The 18628-nt window shown below is 37.3% G+C and overlaps 4 protein-coding genes across 4 annotated transcripts; 2 read left to right on the top strand and 2 right to left on the bottom strand.

Moving 5' to 3' along the window:
* Positions 1 to 4703: 4703 nt before the first annotated feature.
* On the top strand, positions 4704 to 7703 carry LOC137720442 (proline transporter 1-like). Its single transcript, XM_068459512.1, has 7 exons — positions 4704 to 5282; positions 5759 to 5983; positions 6101 to 6195; positions 6303 to 6492; positions 6662 to 6786; positions 6923 to 7138; positions 7224 to 7703. Exons 1-7 carry the CDS (start codon positions 5189 to 5191, stop codon positions 7599 to 7601), a joined length of 1323 nt encoding a protein of 440 aa, XP_068315613.1. The 5' UTR covers positions 4704 to 5188; the 3' UTR covers positions 7602 to 7703.
* Positions 7704 to 7812: 109 nt separating this feature from the next.
* Positions 7813 to 10006, bottom strand: LOC137720446 (uncharacterized). The gene is made up of 3 exons (XM_068459516.1): positions 9894 to 10006; positions 8529 to 8777; positions 7813 to 8083 (listed from the first exon to the last, which is right to left on the bottom strand). Exon 2 carries the CDS (start codon positions 8771 to 8773, stop codon positions 8540 to 8542), a length of 234 nt encoding a protein of 77 aa, XP_068315617.1. The 5' UTR covers positions 8774 to 8777; positions 9894 to 10006; the 3' UTR covers positions 7813 to 8083; positions 8529 to 8539.
* Positions 10007 to 10364: 358 nt separating this feature from the next.
* Positions 10365 to 13009, bottom strand: LOC137719492 (O-fucosyltransferase 28-like). Its single transcript, XM_068458532.1, has 8 exons — positions 12551 to 13009; positions 12375 to 12451; positions 12212 to 12282; positions 12021 to 12109; positions 11798 to 11930; positions 11481 to 11710; positions 10908 to 11384; positions 10365 to 10703 (listed from the first exon to the last, which is right to left on the bottom strand). Exons 1-8 carry the CDS (start codon positions 12928 to 12930, stop codon positions 10469 to 10471), a joined length of 1692 nt encoding a protein of 563 aa, XP_068314633.1. The 5' UTR covers positions 12931 to 13009; the 3' UTR covers positions 10365 to 10468.
* A 918-nt stretch (positions 13010 to 13927) lies between these two features.
* Positions 13928 to 15732, top strand: LOC137720445 (large ribosomal subunit protein eL33w). Its single transcript, XM_068459515.1, has 5 exons — positions 13928 to 14027; positions 14137 to 14172; positions 14325 to 14553; positions 14641 to 14691; positions 15554 to 15732. Exons 1-4 carry the CDS (start codon positions 13996 to 13998, stop codon positions 14680 to 14682), a joined length of 339 nt encoding a protein of 112 aa, XP_068315616.1. The 5' UTR covers positions 13928 to 13995; the 3' UTR covers positions 14683 to 14691; positions 15554 to 15732.
* Positions 15733 to 18628: the final 2896 nt, after the last annotated feature.

Genomic DNA, 18628 nt, shown 5'->3' with positions numbered 1-18628 from the left:
AGTTTGGGGGTTGGATAGGAGGAGGAAGATGAGGATGATGTGGCAGCAGCAGAGAATGAGGAAGGGGGTCTGGGGGGGGGGGGGGGTGTTGGCGTGGGTGGGATTTAGGTTTGGGGTGGTTTTGGATTTGGGTTGCAGGGATGGGGATGGGGTCGGTGAAGATGGTTTTTTTTATTTTTTTAAGGGTAAATTATTATTTTTTTAATATTTTATTAATTTTTTAATAGAAAGTGGCCCCACCTTAAGCTACATCAGCATTTAACAGAGTAATTGACAGACAAATGATGGAATGTATGACATTGCAACAAATTCGAAGATAAGGTATGATATTGAATTTTTTTAAAGATGGAGTATGAAATTATGACTGGTCCAATAGTTATGGTAGTTTTATGTAATTTACCAAAAAAAAAAAATTGTGTTTTTAACTTATGTTTTTTTAGTAATCTCCTGACCACCAATTTGGTCACAATTATATTAATTTAATCATTACGTAATGCGCATGATCAACTTTTAGTGGCATATGAGTCAATAAAATGCTACATTCACAAGGAAAATTAGTAAATACTTTGAATTTTCATATTTGAGGAAAGTTTAACATGAATCGTAACTTACACGTGCAGTAAATTCGGAAGCTTCTATCGTACATACGGAATAAAAACTAACAATTAGAAATATATTGGCACATTAAAAGTTTTCGGAGGTTTCATAACCAGAAGTGAACTAGAACATGGTCTAGAATTCAAGAAGTTTTGCTAAATTTTCCCATAACTAAAAAGGTGCTCTGGATTATAAAAGCACATTTTGGTACTTTATTGTACTATTCTAAAAAGTGGTTTAGGCAGAGGACGGGCATCTCGATTAGGGTCTAGGAGTTTAGAAATCGGTGAAGTCTCCTGACGGCAATTAGGCAGTCGTCTAGGCGATCTAGGCAGCTCTAGACGGTTTCTTATAGAATAACTCTCAATACATATTTCATTTTATGGATTCAATTCATTGTAGTCACTTATTTATATATTTTTATTGTTATATAATAATTTAATTGAAATTTAAAAATTAAAAATTAAAAAAGGTGCTAGGAGTTGGTCAGACAGCGAGCAAAGCTTAGGATCTTAGTGGTTTTTTTTTTGTTTTATTGGGAGAATCATATACGAGTACTTTATGTAAAACACTTAAATTCTTAATATAAAAGATTATCATCCTTTCAATAAAAAGGAGAAAAAGTGCTCCCTACATAAACATTATCGAATTTACTCCTAAGTGCACGTAATGATTGATGTGAATGACATAAAGTTTCGAAAGCTTTCGAGGAACATACATCATCATTTCTATTATTTTACAGGACTAAAACTCCAAAAACCAGAGCCTTTGAAAACGATGGAATCACTTTATCAATCACCAAAGCCCTAAACAAAAGGAAAATGAAAGCAGCCTCACCTCAAAGCATCCAAATTTTAGTGCAAATCACATAGAGATCGATGCCTATTATTTTTTTCTTTACGTCAAGCAACGGTCGTAGTGGGATTCTGAGTGCGACCCCTCTTTTCTTTTCCTTCCATTGTCCAATGTTTTGCAACTTCTGAGAATCCATGATTGTTGATCGGGAATTTTCAGTAAAAAAAAAAGAGACTGTTTTTAAGAAAGAAAAGGCCACTATTAATGTTGGACTTGAATTCTCTCATCTTCCAACTCTTCTTTTAATCTATTCCAATTTAAAAGAAATTTAATGAGTTGGAATTATGTCACATATTTATCGAACCTTTTTTTTTATTGCTTTTATTGAACAATCCTTCCTCTTCTCTACCCCAATTAACTTCACCAGTTACCCTTCTCCTCTCGCACACGCCAAGTCGCCAACCGTGGTTGGCCTTCTTCTCTCCGTTGGTGTTGAAGTGGTTCAAGCATTTGATGGAAAATTTTGTGTGCATGGTTTGTTGATTCAATTGTGTTTGAACAAAAGCAATTAAGAAAACTTAAATAAGGTTCGTTAAATATGTGGCACAACTCCAACGCATTAGATTCTTTTTTAATGCTTTAAATTAAAAGAAGGGGATGAGAGGGGAGAGAAATTACGTTAGTCATGCAATCATTATCCATGGTTATATGGAGTCCTTTTTTTATGCTCACCAAATGATACATACTAAAGTAGCAAAAAAAAAAAAAAAAAAAAAAAATTATGTCTATGCAATTTGGTACGGTTCCAAAATTTACTGATTTTTTTCTCTTTTAATAGCTAACCATCTAACATACTAACGATATCGCTCTACTAAAAAAAATTTAAATATGATGCGTAGAATTTAATAATAACTAATATATTTTAATTTGTGGAATATATCATTAACCATATGAAAACTACACAAATTATGTGTTATTCACATTCATTTTTTTTATCTCTCATACACTCTTATTAATTTTTTATCGTTGATCTTTTTCAATTCATTTGATCAGACTGCTGAACATTGAAAGGGATGTGTAAAAAGTAAAAATGAGTGTGGATATCACTACCTATTCATAATACTAGGATTTGTTTGAAAATGCTTTTAAAATTACTGAAAGCGTTTTTGGTGAAAATATTTTTGAAACCAATCTTTAATAAAAATCCAAATGGATTTTAAAGTAGCACTACAAGTGCTTCTTGCAGACGAGTTCTATAGAAATGTGGTTAGAATAGTGAAACCTCATTTCATACTTCTTTTATTTTTGTCCCTCTTTAATTTATTAAAACTTTAAGGTTGGGATTATTTTTTTTAGAAGTGCATGAAGAGGAATGGCCGTCTCTTCATTTCAAATTCTTTTTTAGTCTCTCAATAATGTTAGAAGTTTGTTTAGTTACGACACTTCATTAGAAGATTATTTAATTACGACACTTCATATTTTTTTAATATGAGAAATTGTAAAGAGACTATCTCAAAGTAGGACTCTTTATGGAATCTCTATCATCTCATGTTTTTCACATAATATTATATAATGTTGACACTAATATTATGTCAAAACATAAAATGACGAAGAGCCTATTAAAAGTTCTACCTTTAAAAAAGTCTCATTAGTATTTCCCTTCTAATGTTTGAAAACATTTTGCGATTTCCACACCTAAACAGTTGAATGAAAACGATTTCCAATCATTTCATTGTGAACAAGTTGAAATACCATATTAAACTTGTCAACATTTTAAAAAAGATGGTTGGGTTGGTACCAATCAATTCAAGATATATTAGGAAAAAGGAAATAAAAATCTTAGAGAGATTCTTCCTAAAGGGACCTCAAATTATTTGGAATAAACTAATAAATGTAAATGCCGATGCTTTACAATGATTTTTTTTTAAAAGGACAGGTTGGTGTTTTTGCCTCGACAGTCTAGCTTTTTGGAGTTCAAGGACTCGGAGAGGCATTTGAGCCCTTCCTGGCCACTATCGTGTAATTCACAACCGTCATGACCTAATCCAAGATGTGCAGTATGAAATACATACTTGATATTCGTCCCAATCTACCATTCCGTGGTAATTGCCGATGCTTTACAATGATAAGTAGCTATAATTTTGTGCATTGCATTAAGCTTTGTTGATTTAAAATCTCTTCTGAGATATTTCTCTTCTAACAAGGGCATCAAGTGCCAAACACTTATTGAATTGATGGTGTACTTTTTAAACACATGACAAGTATCTATCGGACATGCGATATCACTAAAACTACACCTTGATTATAAGAAAGTTTTACTCTCTCCAACCAAGTGATGATTGAACATTACTAGACCAACTGATCATAAGTCTCCTTCGAGTTTATAACATGCTCTTGATCTCACCCATCTTAGAAAATAGTATAAAACTAGGTCAAGGCTTACATTCCCCATCATAATGTGTCGGTTTTATTAATAAGCTATCTCTTCATTGTCGAAGAATAACTTATATCGAACAAATTTCTTGCCAATATAGCGTATCAATTCAATAATACATTATATTTTGCTCAACATGACATTACAGGAGTAGAATGTCAGACGATGAACGCGTTTCATATAAGTTACTCTCAAACTAATTTCGTACATGACAAAACTTCACCGAAATCTAATGGCTCCAAAAGTCCACGACTGTCGTGGCACTTTCTCATGCGCACGATCCCAAAATTGAGGATGTTGAAACACATTTTGTCCCATATCGGACAGAGGGAAGGAGAAAGACCCATTTAAATAGAATTACCCCACTCTAACTAACATTGATGCCTTTTGTGATAAAACCTCACACCTGAGGATTGGGTAGGTGGTAAAGTGGGGACAGTATTGGTGTTGTTGGAGTGGGTCATTGGCCCGTCGACCTGAAAAATTCAACATGGTATCAGAGCCAAAAGACGGGCCCGTATTGCCACGTGGTTGGGTGGGTCCCCGTTTGGCCCTGCGCGACGGGTGAGCCCTGACTTGGCTCCATGTGATTGCTGATGTGCGGATCTCCACGTGTGACCCATAAAATATGGTCTCACATGCAACCCATAAAATAAGGTCTCATGTGCGGGGAATGTTGAAACACAGTTTGTCCCACATCGAATAGAAGGAAGGAGAAAGACTCATTTAAATAGAATTACCCCACTCTAACCAGCTGATGTCTTTTATAATAAAATCCCACACAACAGTATCAGTATTGTAAAACCTCACACAACAGTATCAGTATTGTTAGAGTGGGTCCTCTGCTCGTCGACATGAAAAACCAGGACGACTCTCTGCGCACTACTGTCAATGGTCAGAATGGTCACACACTCCCAGAGAGAAAGCGGGTGGGGAACCAAATCTAACGAACCCCCACGCGTCGAGAATTTATAAGATACCTTTTGGGATGTTCAACACATCTCAGGCGCCTCCGACAAAGCAGCGCCAAACCGATACGAGCGGCGAAGAAATCCGGAGGGAGATACCGAAAGCGAAATTACACAAAAAATATTCGGAATTTAATTAAATTTTTGAAAAGAATAATTCGTTGAAAAGATTTCAAATTTAATTAATTTTCAAATTGGGTGCTACCTTTTGCTGGTTGAAGTGGAATTGGATGCTTGAATTCAGCTGGGGCCTATAAAAAGGAGGGATACGCTGGCAGTTACTGATATCTCGGAAGCAGAGGAGGAGGCGGAGCCAGCGGAGGAGGACGGGGAAGAGCAGATAACCATCACCGAGTGGCTCCTGGCGGGGCAAGAACATCCTCGAGAGTCGACTATGGATTCTACCAGTGAAGCTCATTCCGGTTCTAGGAAGGTTCATGATGAAGAAAGTACCGAAATCCCAGAAACCGCTCATCAGATTAGCACAGGTTCTGAAATTTTCATTTTTCTTAATATTAATTGATCATATTATTTTTTTTATGTTTTTGTTATCTGGGTTTGTTTTTTTCTGCATGTTTGATTGTTCTGGTATCACAATTCGACGATTGGATGAAGGAAATTATTGTTTTTTTCAATCATTTTCCGAAACCCGGAAGGAAAATGTTATTTATTCATCTGGGTTTGGTTTTTTCTGGTTTTTTTCTGCAAGTTTGAATTTTCCATGTGGTTGAGGAAATGAATCGTTTTTTCTTCTAATTTTGTTCATATGGTTCCTAAAATGTTTCAGTTTTTGGATTCCGGATTGCAGTTCGTGAATTTATAGTTTTTCGAATTGTGGTTCTTGGGAATTTAGTGCATTTGTAATGAAGTAATTCCGAATGATTTCGGATAGCTTTGTGAATTGTGATATTGGTACTGAAATTGCTCTCGTTGTAAGCTCATGTTACCTCTTTGGTTTCCACAGATTCATGGTTTCAAGTGGGATTCGTCCTCACCACCGGTATCAACAGTGCGTATGTTCTGGGATACTCAGGAAATGTCATGATTCCTCTTGGTTGGACCGGCGGTGTGATCGGTTTAATTCTAGCCACTGCAATATCACTCTATGCAAATGCTCTCATTGCCAAGCTTCATGAGTATGGAGGGGTTAGGCACATCAGATACAGAGACCTTGCTGGATTTATATATGGTACGAGCGAAAAGGATAGCAAAAGCGAAAAATTGATCTGATTCGTTTGTTGAATTTACCTTTTCGATTTCTTCTTTCCTGGTTGTATTGTTCCCTGATGGGGCTATTTCATTGCAGGCAAGAAAGCTTACTCTCTGACATGGGGATTGCAATATGTCAATCTCTTCATGATTAACACTGGTTTTATCATCTTGGCTGGTCAGGCACTCAAGGTGAGAGCACATTGCATATTAACTCCGATCAGATCGTACTATGTGCATATATGAACAGGCTAATGTCTTATTTTCCTAAAACTTGTAGTCGTTCATTTCGTGTGCAGGCTGTGTATGTTCTGTTTAGGGATGACCATACCATGAAGCTACCACATTTTATTGCCATTTCCGGCTTTGTGTGCACTGTATTTGCCATAAGTATACCGCACTTGTCAGCTCTGAGGATTTGGCTGGGGTTTTCAACAGTCTTCAGCTTGATGTATATTGTTATAGCAATCGCTCTGTCACTTAAAGATGGTAAGGATCATCTCACGTTCTTTCTTCCGTACGACTTGAACAAGTGTATAAATTTTCTGGATGTTTCACGCTTTGAGGTTGATTTGGATGATGCACATGCCATTTTCTTGCTTTAAATTAAGAACTTTGTACCGTTGGATTTTCATTAACAACAGCTATGTTGTTCTAGGACTTAAAGCACCGTCCAGGGATTATGACATCCCAGGGTCATCAACAAGCAGAATATTTACCACAATCGGAGCGGCTGCTAGCCTTGTTTTTGCATTCAACACGGGAATGCTACCAGAGATACAGGTACCAAAAGCTTCAATCTTTCAAGTTTTCGCAAGAACACTGACATGAGTAATGAGAAATCTTGCGAAAACCACAGTCGCCTGTCTATGGAAGGCTTTCCACACTGAATTTTGTTTTGGCTGTGATTATGTGACAGGCTACAGTGAGGAAGCCAGTGGTTGACAACATGATGAAAGCTCTGTACTTTCAGTTCACCGCCGGTGTTGTGCCGTTGTATGCCGTCTGTTTTATAGGTTATTGGGCATATGGAAATAACACATCATCTTATCTGCTCAACAACGTCAACGGACCGGTCTGGGTGAAGGCGATGGCCAATTTTGCTGCCTTCCTGCAAACAGTCATTGCCCTGCATGTAAACCTTCTTCCTTCTGACCCCCTCTCTTTCACTTTCCGAAAATGCACTAACCCAACAAGCTTTTTTTCACCGCTGCTTGCAGATATTTGCAAGTCCAATGTACGAATATCTGGATACAAAGTTCGGCATCAAAGGAAGTCCGCTGAAAATTCAGAACTTGACATTCAGAATCACCGTTCGAGGCGGCTACTTGGCGATTAACACGCTGGTTTCGGCTCTGCTGCCGTTCCTCGGAGATTTCATGAGCCTCACAGGAGCCATAAGCACGTTCCCCCTCACATTTATTCTTGCAAACCACATGTATTTGGTGGCAAAGAAGGAGAAGCTGACTTCTGCACAGAAGTGCTGGCATTGGCTGAATGTCGGCTTCTTCGGCCTTTTGGCTGTTGCAGCTTTGATTTCAGCCTTGAGGCTCATAGCCGTAGACTCCAAAACTTACCACGTATTTGCTGATCTATGAATAATTTTCTTCCTCCCCCTCCCCCTTTTCTTTTTCTGCCATTTGATCCCACAATTGTATTTAATTTGCTATTGGCATTTAGTTATGTCTTTTGTCCTTCAAGGATTGAGCATTTTATAGCATAGTTAACGAATAAAAATCAATTAGCGGATACATTTGACTAAATTTGAAACGAAACGAAACTACAAGGACGAAAATGTAACAAAAACAATTATGGGGACAGAATTTGGCGTTAAAATGTTGGAAAAGTTAATATCTTCGAGGAAATTACACCGTAAAAATGAATTTTACCTTGAGAGGGCCGGACCAGCCAATTAATATCTAAAGTCAAATAGCTTCTGAACAATGAGGAACAAGAACTATTTCTAAAAAACAACATTCAAACAATATCCATCAACCTCATGCTTCAGCCTTCCGAGAAACGAGAGATCCATTTTGGCCGATTCCTAATATCAATTCGACGAATCTTCTGAACAAATAACCTGCATCCGTTCAGAAGGAAAAACGCAATTAAGTTTCGATATGGAAGCTAAGAGTTCCAACAATCCCGAATACTAAAGCTAAGAGTTCCAACAATTCCAGTGCAAAATACAGAGGCCAAAAAATAGCTTGGCAACAATTTGTTGCTACTTGGAAAAAATGCATACTTTTCTAGTTAACCAAATCTTCTCTTGCTCTGTTGGATTTATTAATGTCGAGTGAAGCCGCATTATGGCATATTCATATGTTAACAAAACACTATTGAATCGTCAAATGCATACGACTCCAGCAAACCAGGAGCTATTGGCTCGGGGCAGTGGGGATAAGAATGCTAGAATATAAACATAACCAGAGTTGTTAACAAACCTCACCTGAGCAGAAGTTCAAGACTAAATTTGTTTGGATAATATTATACACTCTGTACTTAGACATAGATATATATCTTACCTCATCTGGAATCATCCAGATATCAATTTTAGAACGATGCAGACAGTATTGAGTAGCACAAGAGGAACTCTCAAGTATTGTGTTGCGTAGATGAGACCTATAATCTGTCCCTTGACTGATTTCGTCCTGCCCCCTGAGAATTCTGAGAGGCTCCATCCCCTAGGCGCAAGGAAGCGGTCTTCATTTAAAATCGCCAGTGCATTTGCAAGAAGCAGAAAGCCTTCAAGTAGTGTACCCAGACCCATTTACCTGAAAAATGAAGCGTTTGTCTCATACAACGACATATGGCTTTGATTTTTAGGCATTAATATCCATTCCCCATCCCCTCTTCAATCTAATACGTAAATGAGAAAAAGGAGACCAGCTAAATAACTCATTATGTGCGTTAACTCAAAAGATATGACAGCGGAAATGAAAGCACCGAATGCTTCTGAGAAAAAAAATTAGTTTTAATATTTATAACGAAGTTCACATAATCTCAAATCTTATTTCGATTTGTGGCAACTTCAGCACAAATGGTATGACCGTATCCTGAGATGAGTGCTTAAATGCCGCTCGGTAGTTGTCTAATCCGTTCTGATGGCTAAAGAAGAGCCTGCATCTATTTGTAGGAGAAAATCCCTCATATCTTACAAAATCAAAGTAGATCTAGACCATGTCGCCGAATCATGCACCAGCAAAGCACTCATTGTGTGCTTTCTCACTTCCGTAAACATAATTTTGGGAAATATATAAAACTTATACGGTGAATGGAACCCTGTATCTAAAATAGTAGATTGACACAAACTCTGGCCTCTGTATTTTAGGAAGATTTCGTCATGATTAACGCAACAACGCAAGGCTGATCATTATCGAACCTTAGATCAATCAGCTATACTATTATAATTTGTTTAAAAGAGAAAAACTATTTTAAGCTCCAAATCAAATGACCCACAAACAAAACAACCCGTTTTACATAAATTCTAACACTCGCCGAAAAATGAAGACTTGCAGCATTCTGCCACAGAAACAACAGTAACTAAGAGAGATTACTACTCAATTACCTCACCTTTAAACAACCCTAAATACCAAACCCAAAAAAAGGATGCAAAACCTAGCAACCCAGGAATCATCGAATCCCCTCAAACAGTGCGGTAAAACCTCAAAAACCCAATAAAGCCCATGTCAGATTGAAGCTTTAAAATCATAACTTTGAACCCACCAAGCTTCAATGGCACTAGTAATTACAAGAATAACCCAGCTACGGCAAACACGAAAAGTAGGAAGATTTGGCTCGCAAATTATGAATGTGATTCAGAAATTGATAAAAATCCAAGTAATAATTTCAGAGATTAAGGAAGAAAATTGAAAACCCTTGTTACTAACCTGAATGCGAGGACCTGATCTCAGGAGAGGGAGAGACTTGGAGGTGGAAAATGCTAAAGCCGAAGGCTTACAACAACGGAGACTCCAGGAACAAAGTAGAACGTGCCCTTTCGTTTTTTATTTTTTATTTTTATTTTTTTGGTAATTTGCTGCAAGTTTAATTTAATGTTGGGTTGGTTAAGCTTTCTTGCTGGATCACCTCATTTGGGCCTGGTCATAGTGGGCCTTGTAATGATAGTCATAGTTAAAATTTTAGGGTGTTGGTAGATGTGAGTTAATCCAGTGAATCTCCCACAATCTGCATTATGTTGGCAATTTAAAATCTCGATGCTTATGTTGCAATTCTCTCACTTATTTTTGTGATTGACTAAAGAAAATGAAAATCAAACAATAGAAAAAGAGTAAAACTACAAACGAAAAATACGAGTGTGGAAATCGTTGTCCCGGGTCTATAATCAGAACCGCGCACGGATCATAACATGCAATGTTTATACAAAAGAAAAACATGCTAAGTCTAATTTTCAATTGTCGTCATATATGATACACTTTGTATGTACATTATATAAAGGAAAATGTCATTTTGATGAATATCTCCCTACTGGTGATGAAGCTGGCTCATTGGTCCTTTCACAAATGCAACCTGGATATGGATTCGCATAAAAGTTCTCCTCCAGTCTAGGCAAAATTCTGGGCACTCTTGGATATGGTGCTCCCATCCGATTTTTGTGTAACCTTTTAACTCGGGACGAGAATGTTTTCCAAGTTATCGTACCCTTGTCTAACTTATCGATCAATCTAACAAATCTTTGTCTGCAAGGCAAGTAACATCGAGTGTGTCAGATACGAAACTCCCAATGAAACATGTTACTTACCCCTCTATCTCTCGCCACATCACCATATTACGAGAGAGATATTGAGAAGGGGTTATGCAACACGTAACAAGTAAGTTTTTCTCGTTAGATAGAGTGCGAGTGAAGATTAAGCTGAAATTAGTTGGGAAAGAATCGTGCTTACTTGTCGGGGCTGATTGTTTTCCTAAACCCTTCAAATCTTCTGTGGCCTTTGATTGCTTTGGCCATGTTTCCATCATAGGAGTAGATGAAAACATCACTCTCAACTGCTATAATATAATCTAATGCAGCGAGCTGATTGAGCTTATCCTTGTAAGGTTGCAACTCCTCTTCGGATGCCAAATTTGAGTGGAAAAATAGATTTGGATACTTGGCTTGCAGTGATGTTAGCCCGTCTTGCCCGTAGACTTCACCTGCAGCTATGTAAATTTTCGTATCCGAAGGAAACCCTATTGCCTCAAGGAAAACAGCAATCTCTCTTGGGGTCATTGGGCATTGCCCTTGGTGTCTCTGCACCGTACCGTTGATCTTTTTGTGCTTCCAATGTGGCGTCTTCTCCCTTATCATTTCGAGTTCTAAATCTTCTTCCCTAGTGAGATTGTGACTGCAGCCTGTGAAAGAAAGCATGTCCTTTTCATATCTGCGTTTGTAACATTCTGATCACTTGTTAGAAACTTTACTTGGACAGCAAAGATATGTTAAATATCCTTTTTTTTTTTTAATTAACCAGACAAACCTTAGATGGAGAGCAATGTATTTGCCACCATTGTTCTTTAATCTGTAAATCAAATTCATTGCAAGCTCTTCGATTTCAACTGCGAAGCGCAGTGCCTTATAAAAGGCGCGGCAACGGAGTCTCTGGATTGAGCTATCAACATTATTAGCAAGTCTGGAATCTGTGAATGTAAATTTGACAACCTTGTGCTTCTTCACTAATGTCGCCATCTGTTGTTTATAGTAACTGGGCTGGTCACAAATTGTTAAACATTGTTAGATTCAAACAATCAAACCAACTGGTTTTGTCGAAAATGGTACTGACAACGTTGATCATACCCCTGACCAAGAAACTGGAGCCTTATGGCGGGGTTTCATGTTTGCAAACTCCGGCGGAAGAGACTCTACGATCATGATATCATCTCTCAAAACTTCCATGAAGTTCTTCCAATTGAAAATGTCTTTAAAGTCACTAAGAAGGAAAAAAAAAAAACTCAATTACAATAGCCTAATCTAACTGTAAACATACAATAATTAGTTAGTAAGTTAATTTGATGCTAACCTTGGGTCAGTCCAAAAGGATCTGTGATCTAAAGAAGGTAGAACAAGAGTGGCATTCATAAGTTTTGCTATGGCAACCATATCACTTATCTGCAATTGCAATTTGTTCATAAGAAGCAATAAGAAAAATAAATATATACCGAAATGGAAAATCCGAAAACACAAAAGCTTAGCTTGATTGTTAATGTGTACCCCGAGCTTCATTTGATTCAATCCGCCATTGGAATGAACAAGGATGTAGCCATTTGTGGCTGTTTCATTCACTGCAAGAAATGAAACTTGCAATTTATCTAAAATGTTTCACTGGTGGATCACAAAAGCTTACTTGTTGGAGAAGAAAGCTTTGGGGACGTACGAAATTCCTTCTTCGCTCGATTTATGCATTGGTAGTAGTTATAACTCTCTGGTGGCATCCAAATATCAAGAGTCTGACTAGCAGAAATTAAATAAACGATGGGATCACAATTTCAGGTGAGAGAATATTTTCTGCAACTTTTTTAAATAAAATGCAGTAAAAGATAACAATCCGACCTGGAACTTATGAGCATTTTAGCCACATTTACCCTGTCACCTAATCTCACCATGTTCTGTTTCAACGTCGTCGTCCTTTCGATTAGTGAAGGTCGAATCAAACTTATTTTCTCCATCACCGTCAACTCTGAAAACGTGTTCAGCAAGGCAAACTTGGCCAACATTGACAGAAAGGCCAAACCCATCAAAACCATTGAAGTCCATTTGCACCACCGCCCACTCGAGAAATCAGACAACTTTCGCACCCTGCGGCGGAAAAACACGGCATGAGCATTAGCGTCGTCGAACTTGGTAGAGGAACCCGGTTGCCCCTCTGTTGCCTCGAAATGTCGCCGCCTCGACCTAGCGCATGAGTTGTGATCACCAGTGGATTTCGACATAGAGGAGGAGAGAAACAGAGGAAAAACAGAGGAGATGTAGAGTAATGTAAAGAAAGAAAAAGAAGGAAAGGGGGAGGTGGGATTGGGTTAAGGGGAAATAGTGGGAGGAAGATGCTGCCATGTTTGATTAATTGCTTTTTTGTTTTTATAATTTTTATGGCGTTGGAATATAAGTGGGAGCGAATTATAAGGCGGAAAAGAGGAGAATACATACAAATTAAGAGGATAGTATGCATAAAAAGAATTCGATAAAGAAATTGTTATTAGCAATCTAAAATAGTTCTTTAAATTTTATTTTTTACGTTGACAAAGTTCACTAGTTTGTTTAGCGATATGATTATGATAAACTTATTTTTTATTCTATTTTTATATATGCTATGATATTTAGAGGTTGAGAATTGAGCTTAGTCAATCAATTATAATTACGTTTCAAACTTGTCACACATAAGATCCAAATACAAAACCGTTCCACTTACAAATGAAAGTGAATACTACTGGATCGTAGTATTAGTAAAATTTAAGAAACATCTTTTTCAAACAAAAGAAAAATGAACAAGAACCGCGGGGTGGCCGAGTGGTTGGAACAAATTTCAGGCAACCGTATTCCACACAGGTAGTCTTAGTTTTGATTTTGGCGCTAATGAATCACACGATGGTGGTAAAGAGAAGGCTAAAATGCTCTTGTGATTCTTTCAAGCCTGTAAAAAAATGAACTGTCGTGACTTCACCACCAGCTGTTCTCATTTTTGGACAAAAAAAAAAAAAAAAAAAAAAAAAAAAGAGGGGTGGGGGATTTAAGAAAAATGGAACATAAATTAAGGCAAATCTCATGCAACAAGAGAAATGGCTTTCAGTTTGGGTTGGGCTTAGGATCCAAAATCATTGAATCGGACACCTTCACGAACTTGGGCCTTCTGATAATTCAAGAAAAGGCCCACCTGTAAACTTAAACCTTTTATATAAATACCATCATCTTCTCCCGCAACCAAACTAGGGTTTTGGTGCTTCTTCTTCGCAGGCGTCTGTGGTTGCTCGCTGTACTCACTTAAACCCCCAATCGGGAAAATGGTGAAGGGACGCCAAGGAGAGCGAATTAGGTAAACTGATCCATTTCTTCCCCCCAAAAACCCAAATTTCGAAAATGTTAATCCGATTACATGTTTTCAGATTTCTAATCGTTTTCTCACTTTATTTTTCTCGTATCAGACTGTACGTCAGGGGCACCGTCCTCGGATACAAAAGGTAATTGATTTCTATCGAGCTTTTTGTGATTTTTATTTTTTGCAATTAATTTTCTACTGATTACATGTAAACTGAAAAGATGTATATATATATAGTGTTTTGAGCTAAATGGAGGCTAGGGTTTTGGGTTGACTATGTTTTTTTGGGGTTAGGTCTAAGTCGAACCAGTACCCGAACACCTCTCTGATTCAGATCGAGGGAGTGAACACCAAAGAGGAGGTTGCATGGTATGCCGGGAAGCGGTTGGCCTACATCTACAAGGCCAAGGTGAAGACCAATGGCAGCCACTACCGCTGCATTTGGGGCAAGGTTTCCCGGCCTCATGGTAACAGTGGCGTAGTTCGTGCTAAGTTCACTTCCAATTTGCCCCCCAAGTCCATGGTATTGTGTTGTATTAGAATTGTTGTTTGCTGTTTTTCTTTTTGTTGAAATCGGTATTTTATTGAGCTCTTTCGTGTTTCTTTGCAGGGTGCTCGCGTGAGGGTGTTCATGTACCCCAGCAATATCTAAGTTTTTAAGGTACATTTTTTGAGCTTGCTTTGCTTAATTGTCTGCCTACACTGTTATTTATAGGGAGTATGCGTTTCTTGCGCATGGCGTGGATGTTTATCTTCAAAAGTTTTAGTTTATTGTTGTGATCTTTTGTTGTGGATTTTTCTTCTACAATGTGGTTTAACACGCAACTTGAAATGTGTCCTTTACCTTCGTTAGACAATCAGGCGTGTGTTTTCGGGGCAATGAGCTTGTGTGGTGTACTGTAGGGAGTGCGTTGTTATCTTGAGGATCGTTTCAAATATTCCAATATAGATTTACAGTTTTAATTGTTATTTATAAACTTGCGGCTACGGTACCTTCATGTTTACAGGGCCCCGATAGTACTCCCTTCGTATGTTATTTCAGTTGACTCTGAACTTTTGGATTGTTTGCATTCCAAACGTTGACTGATATTTGATACATCGTATAACTATTCACTTATCTTTTGGGTTTCTTCCATTGGGCTGTTTCACGACATTTTTTTTATGCTCATGTATTTCTTGTCTCTATGGGATACAAATTCAGTATATGAGCTTATATAGGGATTGCAAATTTATCTGTCCACGATGAAAGTTTTGCTTGTAATCAGAATTATGCGGGGTGTTTAATCATAAAGCTCCATGTTTGTAATTTTAGAGGATGTCAAGAAATTTGATTGGCAGCAATTCGTATATCGCTTTTTTGTTTCTCGCTCCATGTTTTAACGTCTTGTAGTCATGATGCACATGTTACATCCATCTTCATATGACTATTTGTGCAACTATGTGCTCAGCCCGCAGTTCGTATTGCTTCTATAGCATATTCTTCTTACCCTGGTTCTAAGCTCATGCTCATTTCTTCCTTGCAGTTGCTCAGGACTTCTAGATGATAGAGAACAGACACTTGAAGGGGTCTACTTTCACATGGTTTTTACGAGCGAAGTTGGATGTGTTTGGTTGAAACCGAGTCAGTTTTGTTGTTCGGATGGTAGAACATTGTTTTAATACTCCTTTACTAATTTTAATGCATATTATACCATTTCAATTATGTTTTGAAGATTCATTATTTGAGCGTCTGAAGTTTTGAATGAAGCAAGTCTTGTTGGCTATTTTTCTCAAATTAGATCTGTTTTAAAATATGAATTGGTAATTTGATATATTCAAGTTAGAGGGAACAAATGATACTTAATCTAGACTGATTGCGACCTAGTCTTCGTTCGTGGTCTCTCTTGTTGAAATGTTTTGTTTGTTTCATCCGGATTGACACTCCGGAACTTTGTGTTTGGAGACCGTTGTTCGAGAGATCCGGACCACTCAATTTCAATCTTACACTCCATTAGTCTATCCCTCTGGTTCACTTCAAAAAGATTCAAAATTTGAACGGTCCTGATCACTCTCTTGAATGTTGGGGGTCTCTTGGTACGTGAGCTCAAGAAATAGAAATCCGGAGTGGAACTCATTCTGTTTCAATTCCGGCGGGAGTTGTCAGATATCGGCATTCTTCTCTCATCTTGCCTCACTGGTTACTTTCATTTGCCTGGAAATAATTTGTTGTGATGACAATCGATGTTTAATCAACCATTTGTGCGTATTTCTCTTAATCGGTTCTATATGTGCGTATTTATCGAAAGGAATGAAAAAACTTTCGAAAGATAGCCCGCCTCCGATGCCCGAGAAATGCTGAAAAGGAAAGGCACAAAAGGTGTTGCGATTTAACTTGCCATTGAGGTCGTATTTGCCTTGGGTTCGTGGATGCGAAACGTCGAAAGTGTAGATTTGCTTTGGTTTCGTTTGTAATTAAGTGGCATGTGATGTAAAAGTAGTTTTAAACCATACGATACGCATATGCATGAACTATGCTTCTCACATTCACAACCCACATGATCCTAATTGTAAGATTTAAGCTTTCACATTCACTTTTTAGCTCATGATCCATGTCCTAAGTAACCCATCAAACTACTCTCTCTCATACCTAATCACGATTTTTTTTTAGTACAACGATATATTTTATACTAAAATAAGGGATGAGTTTGGCTAAGCCACACAATGAGCAGCTTAATTTGGTATCGAATTCGCCATCCACGAGATTTGAACCTAAAACCTCTCATTTACAAGTGAAGAGGAATACCACCAGACCGTAATACTGAGTGACACATAATCACAATTTTGACATGCTAATAAGTTGCGATTAAGTTACTCATAGACACTCAGCGACGACACATATTCGAATAGACTTCAATACCTATAAGCACTTAGTATGGACACATAACTGTTGAATTTTATCCAACAGTTTAAATTGAATGACTGAAGATTGTTGAATTAAACTCAACAATTAATGAATCAAATATGTGTTGATGTTGATTTTATAAGTTATCAAGAAAAAATTGAATTCGTTGGCCATAACTTATGGTCGAAGTCAGTAGACAAACAATGTGGATTAATAACTGAGTTTGACTAAACCAGGTCCATATAAGTTAGGTAAACTAATCCCATTTTTCTTGGAGTAAAGAATGTGCACTAGGGATTTGGATCCTCGTTGGATTCCCTCTCTGGTGATCTTAGGGATCAACGCACATGGATCATTGATAAAAAATCTTACGGTTCCAATTAAATGCTTTTTATATTTTTAAAAGTAAAAAAGTCTTGTTTTGCGTGAAAAATAAAAAAAATTATGATCACACGATTTTTGATCAACAATCTGTGTTCTTTGATCCCTAAGATTCTAGGGAGGGGATCCAGCGTGGATCCAAATCCCTGCACTAGGATGAGGCCGCCAACCGGCAAAGGCCTCCCTGCAGCTCAATTTCCAGTCAAGTGGGCCCCACAATCCAAAAGTAACTAACTTCATCTAAATTTAACTTTTACCCTTGTTTAATCTTTTTTACATTGATTTGTCAAACACGAGGAAGATTCTTTCTCCTTTTAATTTTTCTCTTATTCACTCTTTTTCTATTTGAACGGTTATAGTTTAGTCATGTTAATATTTTATATTGATTTTTTTATAGAGACAATAAGAGCATCTCTAAAGGAGATGTCAAATTGTCCAAATCAACAATAAAAGTAGCAAAAGACAGCATTAATGTTTTCCAACCGAGAAGCCAAATTTGATGTGGCATGACATAGATTGACATCTCTCCCTCTTGCTACCAAATTTGACAGCACCTTCGGATTTATTTTAATTAATTATTAAATGCTTTTTATTAATTTTTTCTTAGTTTAAAGTATTATCTTTTTGTTTCTTTTCATTCACAATGCAAAGAAAGTACATGAATTATTATTTTATGTTTAAAATTTGACATATCGGTTGGAGGGCAAAAGTTTTAAAGATGTCAAAGTGCCATGTAAGCCTTCAAATTTAAATTTTAGGTTTAAAATTTGACATCTCCTTTGGAGATGGTCTAAGACAAAAAGTAATATGTGAGAGAAGGGGAGGGGAGGGGAGGGAAGGGGATGATAATAGGAGGGGAGAGAATCCTCCTCCTGTCAAACATGGCTACCAACGTCAAAACTTATTCAACAAATAGTGACAATATTCATTGATTCAAATATACATATCTTGCATTTTATTATGTATAAGCGATATTAACCGAGTGAGAGATTTGACACAGATAATTAAGATGCAAGGATAAACGCTTTTAATTTTAAGGCAATTGGAAGTGTCTAAGCTAATAATCGAACATCCGGCGGATGAGCCTCGAATTCCAAAATCCTAAAGTTGTAGGTGTGGACGAATGAAGTGGCTGGGACCAGGGAGGGATTACCGATTAGGAATAGGGGTGTGATATTCACATATCATTTTTTAATTCTCATGCACTCCTTGTTATTTTCTGTTCTTATATCTTCTTTAATTTTTTCGATTTGATGACAATAAATTAAAAAAATATGTAAAAAATAAAAAAAATATGCGTATAACACATCCCCACATCCCTTTGAATATCCGTAAG

The sequence above is a fragment of the Pyrus communis genome, chromosome 16, assembly GCF_963583255.1.
Source record: "Pyrus communis chromosome 16, drPyrComm1.1, whole genome shotgun sequence".
NCBI classification, from domain to species: Eukaryota; Viridiplantae; Streptophyta; class Magnoliopsida; order Rosales; family Rosaceae; genus Pyrus; species Pyrus communis.
The sequence above is the reverse complement of the archived record's forward strand: the minus strand, read 5'-3'. Positions and strand labels throughout refer to the sequence as shown.

Excerpts from the sequence above, each read along its gene's own strand:
- LOC137720446 (XM_068459516.1), bottom strand. The coding sequence starts at position 8,773 with ATGGGTCTGGGTACACTACTTGAAGGCTTTCTGCTTCTTGCAAATGCA.
- LOC137719492 (XM_068458532.1), bottom strand. The coding sequence starts at position 12,930 with ATGTCGAAATCCACTGGTGATCACAACTCATGCGCTAGGTCGAGGCGG. Across the intron at positions 12,452-12,550 it reads AAAATGCTCATAAGTTCCAG|TCAGACTCTTGATATTTGGA; the intron begins GTCGGATTGTTA and ends AATTTCTGCTAG. Across the intron at positions 11,711-11,797 it reads CTCCAGTTTCTTGGTCAGGG|CCCAGTTACTATAAACAACA; the intron begins GTATGATCAACG and ends ATTTGTGACCAG.
- LOC137720445 (XM_068459515.1), top strand. The coding sequence starts at position 13,996 with ATGGTGAAGGGACGCCAAGGAGAGCGAATTAG. Across the intron at positions 14,028-14,136 it reads CGCCAAGGAGAGCGAATTAG|ACTGTACGTCAGGGGCACCG; the intron begins GTAAACTGATCC and ends TTCTCGTATCAG. Across the intron at positions 14,173-14,324 it reads ACCGTCCTCGGATACAAAAG|GTCTAAGTCGAACCAGTACC; the intron begins GTAATTGATTTC and ends TTTTGGGGTTAG.
- LOC137720442 (XM_068459512.1), top strand. The coding sequence starts at position 5,189 with ATGGATTCTACCAGTGAAGCTCATTCCGGTTCTAGGAAGGTTCATGAT. Across the intron at positions 6,196-6,302 it reads TGGCTGGTCAGGCACTCAAG|GCTGTGTATGTTCTGTTTAG; the intron begins GTGAGAGCACAT and ends TTTCGTGTGCAG. Across the intron at positions 6,787-6,922 it reads GAATGCTACCAGAGATACAG|GCTACAGTGAGGAAGCCAGT; the intron begins GTACCAAAAGCT and ends ATTATGTGACAG.